The sequence below is a fragment of the Coenobita brevimanus genome, chromosome 98, assembly GCF_032717465.1.
Source record: "Coenobita brevimanus isolate Jiangsu-jjx chromosome 98, ASM3271746v2, whole genome shotgun sequence".
NCBI classification, from domain to species: Eukaryota; Metazoa; Arthropoda; class Malacostraca; order Decapoda; family Coenobitidae; genus Coenobita; species Coenobita brevimanus.
In genome coordinates, this window is record NC_137051.1 from 4,859,982 (window position 1) to 4,866,260 (window position 6,279).

The 6,279-nt window shown below is 41.8% G+C and overlaps 1 protein-coding gene across 1 annotated transcript; it reads left to right on the forward strand.

Moving 5' to 3' along the window:
• The first annotated feature begins 2,345 nt into the window (after positions 1-2,345).
• On the forward strand, positions 2,346-4,794 carry LOC145414172 (uncharacterized). Its single transcript, XM_080283737.1, has 3 exons — positions 2,346-2,354; positions 3,090-3,700; positions 4,368-4,794. Exons 1-3 carry the CDS (start codon positions 2,346-2,348, stop codon positions 4,792-4,794), a joined length of 1,047 nt encoding a protein of 348 aa, XP_080139863.1.
• The last annotated feature ends 1,485 nt before the right edge of the window (positions 4,795-6,279 follow it).

Here is a 6,279-nt window from a genome sequence, read left to right on the forward strand (position 1 = left end):
CCCTCCACGGCCAGGCAAACTCCTAAGCTGAGTAAAATCGTCTGAAGTCGCATAAAGAAAAAAATAAATAACCGGGATGGCCTCGGGGTGAAGAGATTTATTGCTTTCACTATGACCTGGGAAAATGACACTCCAGGTGACTTAAAATACAGGTGTATCGGATTTACCTGACCGTCCCCTCACCTGATAAATAATTCACTTTTTTTTTTTATCATTTTTATTTTTTCACTCATTTTTCCTCTTTCATTTTTGACTTGTCTTTTTTCATTATTTCTTCACTGATTTTTTATTCATTTATTTTTCATGTCTTTTATTATTTTATTATTATTATTTTTTTTTATTTGCGGCTTCCATTCTCCACCTGCACCGAAATCCCTCCCAGGTAACATAGCCCTTTCAGTTCAAGGACGTCCTGCTTATTATTATCATTATCATTATTATTATTATTATTATTATTATTATCATTATTATTATTTTGCTATATCCTCACGATTTTTTCTGTTCTACGGTGATTTTTTTTTCGGGGTGGATGAGTGAAACAGCAAATAACTTTTCTTTTTACTCTTCAGACGATTTTATTCACCAGACGATTTTATTCATCTTTATTGATTTTATTCTCCTGACGATTTCATTCATCTGTATTAAATTTTATTCTCCAGACGATTTATTCTTTATTAATTTTACTCTCCAGACGATTTTATTCATCTTTATTATATTTTACTCTACAGACGATTTCATTCATCTTTATTTTCCAGACGATTTCATTCATCTTCATTAATTTTACTTTCCAGACGATTAAATTTTTATCGTGAGTGATTTTATGAACTGGAGGGATAAGGAGACGGGATTACAGATAAGACGAGAGGATTAAGAAGGATAAGGGAGGATGAAGTGCACGGAGGAAGAGGGAGAGAGACAACAGACAGAAAGAGAGGTAGTGGAGATGGAGTGAGGGGAAGAGGGAGACAGACAGCAGACAGACAAACAAAATGACAGCCCGGAGAAGGAGGAAGAGGTAGGCGGCAGGGAAGAAGATGGAAAGGTGAAATTCGTAAATATGTGGTACAAGCTAACCATCACTAAGTCAGAGTGGAGAAAGTCTGAAGAGGGCTTGAAGTCTAACATAGGATGATGATGATGATGATGATGATGATGATGATGATGATGATGGTGGTGGTGGTGGTGGTGATGGTGACGATGATGATGATGATGAGTAAAAGGAAGAGGAGGATGAGAAGGACGATAAGATGATGGTGATAAGAATAATGATGATGATGATAATGATAATACTGATAAAGATGGTAATGATGATAATAACGACGGTAACATTAATAAAAAAGAAAGAGAAAAACTGACAAGCATCCCCCAAAATTATATCGCTAAACATAAAAAAAATAACATCCATAATAACTCTTGCCTATTATAATTCACCACAACGTTAATACACAGATGGGGAATTGAAAGTGAGAGTCATTTACCTGTGTGAGTGGATGGGTTGGGGGTAAGGAGGTGGAGGAGTAGGGGTATGGGTGAGTGGGGGTGGGGGTAGGGAGGTGGGCGGATGGGGGGGGATGGGCGAGTGAGGGGGGTAAGGGTAGTGTATGTTGGTTCACTGATGCATATTTATATTACTGTCTTGGTGGCTGGAAAGGGTCAAGCAGATATATAAAGTCACCAAGCAAACGAGTACCAATAAAAAATAAAGTAAAAAATAAAGTAAACAAATACAGTAAAAAAAATAAACACAGAAAGTAAATACGTACAGTAAATAAATGAATAAATAAGTTACTACGAAGTGGCACAAGTACAACCAAATACAAAGTGCCATCTGTACCCGAACACACTACTGACCAAACACCTTCAAATAAGTTAAATAAATCATCCTGTAACAACATCCTCTTTCACGACGCCCTACTTACTCAAATGTATGAATCATACCTCCATCCTAAAACCGGTCATCGAGGGCATAATACCAAAATCGGTCAAGTTGAAACCAAAATTCTATATCTTACCCATAACTGACACAAACTCCATCCTTTCTTTATTACGTGTGACCCAACCCATCCTCAGCACCACAACTTATCCCACATTTTCCTGACCCTTCCCACTGCAAATCCGTAAGAGCAAAACCCACACGAGGTCAAACCAGGGCGAGGAAGAGTTCTTTTTCTGACCCCCCTTCCCCTCCCAAGCCAGGTCCGTTTTCCCTCTCTCGCCCCAGGGTGCATGACGTAAGGCGCGCACCCCGTTTTCTGTTCTGCCTTTGTCTGGTTCCCTTAAGGCGGGTATATAAGACCTTTTCCCTTCTCTCCCTGGCACATTCCTCTCTGCATTACCATACGAGAATGTTTACGGTGAGTTGAAGGATGAATATGCAAGGAAAATTTAACGACGGATAGATGGAGGGAAGGAGGGAGAGACAGACTGATGGAGGGACAGATAGATGGACGGAGGGAGAGACAGGTAGACGAACGGAAGGACAGATAGATGGAGGGAGGGATAAACAGATAGGCAGACAGAGGAAGGGCTAAATAGATATACATAAAACAAAGTGAATAAATGGTAAGATACAGAGCGAGAAACAGATAGATGCATATATATATAAACGGAAACAGGTGAGGAAAAATGCATATAAACAGACTGATATATTGGATATCTAAGTAAATGAAGCCAAATAGATAGATAAAGAAAGAGAGAGAGAGAGAGAGAGAGAGAGAGAGAGAGAGAGAGAGAGAGAGAGAGAAATGGGTAAGTAAAAGCAGGGAATGATAATAGGTCCACTTATACGAAAAAGAGACACACATATTGTCTAGGGTTAAAGAAAACGGGAGTACATGAGTCAGGGGTGTCTTAGCTAAATTATGTAGAGATTTCAGAACCACTTATTTACTCAGAGCAAATTTATGTACTCCAGGTTAATACAAGTAGGCAACATAAAAACTGTGCATAAAAAAACATTATTATTATTAATTATTATTATTATTATTATTATTATCATTATTATTAAAATATTGAAATACGGGCCTGAATGAGAAAAAATACAGCTCATATTTACCGCGAAGCCCACAATACCTTAAATTTAATTACAGGTGGCAGTGTTATGCGCCGTGGTGGGCCTGACCGCCACTGCAAACCTACCCTCACCCTCGCCAACGTACGGCACACCCACCTCAGCGTCACATTTTGGGGGGTCGCAGTCTACAGGGGGCTTCCAGGGGTCAGCAGGTCATACTGGGAGTTTCCAAGGGTCAGTAGGTCATGGTGGGGCAAGCTTCCAGGTGTCAGGTCATAGTGGGGAAGGATTCCAAGGGTCAGTAGGTCAAAGTGGGGAAGGCTTCCAGGAGTCAGATCATAGTGGGGGTTTCCAGGGGTCCAGTCACAGTGGGGCAGCCTTCCAGGGGTCAGGTCACAGTGGAGCAGGTTTCCAGGGGTCAGATCACAGAGGGGATGGTTTCCAAGGTCAAACTGGTGATTTTGGAGGATCTTCAGTGGGAGGTTTTGTCGACGTCAGCAGTGTGTCCTCTGGCGGCCGCTACCACCCCTCCGGCCCCGTCATCCCCATTCTGGTGGACGAACGCGAGGGACCCGACCAGTACGGCAACTACCACTTCAACTTCCAGACCGGTGACGGCATCAGTCGCCACGAACAGGGCACGCCAGAGGGTCCCACCGGCGCCGTAGCTTCACAGGGAGGATGGTCGTAAGTCATCAAGGCTTTTGTCTTCGTGTCTGGTGTGTCACGAATTGGTATACTGAACAATTACATTATACATTCTCTCTGCTACACTTGTCTTTATTACATTTGTGCTTTAAGGCCTCCCCGTGAAGCGTCAAGAATCAGGCTAAAGATAAAGAGAGATACACAGATTTCTGACAGACAGACCACATCATGTAACATTTCAGTCAAAGCCAATTCTGTGCTACCGTTACTTCTCACAACAGTTATCATATATAGGCTACACAAACTTTGCTGCACTCCACATATTGGTACAATTACTTTAACCTGCAACAAAACTCGTACACTTCACCACCTGACTAACCTCACTGTACCATAACATCACACATCAAACTTTATTCTCCAATCTCTATACTCAGCAGACAACCAGATGGGAGGGTAAATCTCGAAGCATGTCAGACCGAATTTGTACAGGTTAACAGTAACTTCCTAACCATGTCTTCATCAACTCTCTATATCAACAACCATCCCTCCTTCATGTAGACTGGAAGGGTTCGAGTCTCGCTCCATTAGTTTTTAATCCCAACATATAAAAGTATGGCTGACCACAACTGTACCTCTCATTGACCAGTATCCACAAAACTCTCTCCCTTTGTGTGTTGTGTGCAAGAACTGTCTGTCTCCTTTCCAGCTTCACCTTCCCTGACGGTACCCCAGCTGTCTTCAACTTCGTGGCTGACGCTGGCGGCTACCGTGTGGAGTCTGACCTGATCCCCACCCCACACCCACTTCCCGCCCACGCCATCGAGCAGATCGAGTTCGCGCGCCAACAGAAGGCCGCCGGGGTTGACTTCGACGACGGATCCTACAGAGGCGATGGAGGTTTCGGAGGTCCTACACAAGGAGGATTTGGAGGTCCTACTCAAGGGGGATTCGGAGGTCCTACTCAAGGGGTATTTGGAGATTTTACCCAAGGCGGCTTTGGAGAAGTTAGTGGGAGTTTTGATGATGATTCTGATGAGGATTTCGATGGCTTTGGAGACCCCAGCTCAGCTCCTAGGCCTCAACTCCGCCCCCAGCCCGTCCCAGCACCCAGCCTCACCTACGGCGCTCCTTAGTCACCAGGCTTCACCAGTACCTCTAACTACGGTTCTCTGTTCGGGATGGCTCTACCTTACAAGCGTTTCGAGAGCGACTAAATCAAAATTAATACGGTACCTATTACAGACATCTTCTTGGCCGTGTGATGTAGATGGCCCGTGTCACTTGGTACTCAGCTGATAGTTCTCCTCCCTCTGAGTTTTCCATTTCCTGCTTCTCAGTCTTAGTTGTCCTATTTATCAGTGGGAAACATGATGATGATGACGATGATGTTGATGATGGTGATGATGTTGATAAAGATGTCTAGCAATCTGTCTACCAATTTGCAGTGCCACAATTCGGGCCTCCGTGCAATCTTCGCCTGATTTTGTTGCAATCCGTCATCCTCTTCTTCCATCTTGCAGATCAACCAAAATTTCAGTCCCCCCCAAATATACCCAATTGTACTCCAGCCTACTCGACATGAAGCCGTATTTCGTGATGCCATTTGCTTATCGACTTTTTCTACATGCTACACCTTCATATTCTCTTGCGTTATTTATGTCTTTTGAAATACAGACGCACTTTTAACATACCAGAGGATTTTGACGTCGTAATGTGCAAAATAAATAACTGAGGAAGAGATGTTAGGAATCTTCACACCCAAGGGGAATATGACTACTAGCAATTACTCCCAGGTATATCTTTCCTTCATACTACGGTCGTCAGCTTTATTATTATTATTTTTTATATCGAAATTACTTGAAGTACAGTCTCGGCAAATGTTTTAATTTCTTGTTAATAGGAAGGGCAAACTTGGGCATTAATTTGTTTGGCCTTTTGTTCCCAATGTGTAAAAAAAAATAAGAAAAAAGAAAGAAAAGAAACAGTGCAAAATTATACTGCTTCCTTGCAAATCCGTCCGGAACTTTATGATGTGATAGTGATACGCTTATTTATACGCTTATAGAATAATATTATGAAATGTCAGAAGGGATAAAAAATAAACTTGACCTTCATAAATTACTTTTCTGAACCTGCCAGTGGTACTCCGTTAACATAAATTTTGTAGTAATTCAACAGACACTCTCGGCGCTGGTTGTTTACTGTATATTGCTGCTCTGAGTTTCAACAAAGTAGGCTACGAGTATAAAGCTAGGGAGATAATATGAGCTACTTTGATTAATATATATGTATACACACTGTACATGTATGATATGTATATCTATCTATCTATATCTATCCATCTATCTTTCTATCTGTCTATATGTATATATCTGTATCTATATATTTATCTATATCTATATCTATCTATCTATATCTATATCTATCTGTGTGTGTGTGTGTGTGTGTGTGTGTGTGAGAGAGAGAGAGAGAGAGAGAGAGAGAGAGAGAGAGAGAGAGAGAGAGAGAGAGAGAGTCCTCATTTTCAGCACCAGCCTCTTCCAGCACATTCCCAGTAGGTGATGGTTTCCAAAATGTTGTCTTCTGTTTAGCGCCAAAAAATTAGCCAGTTTATTCAA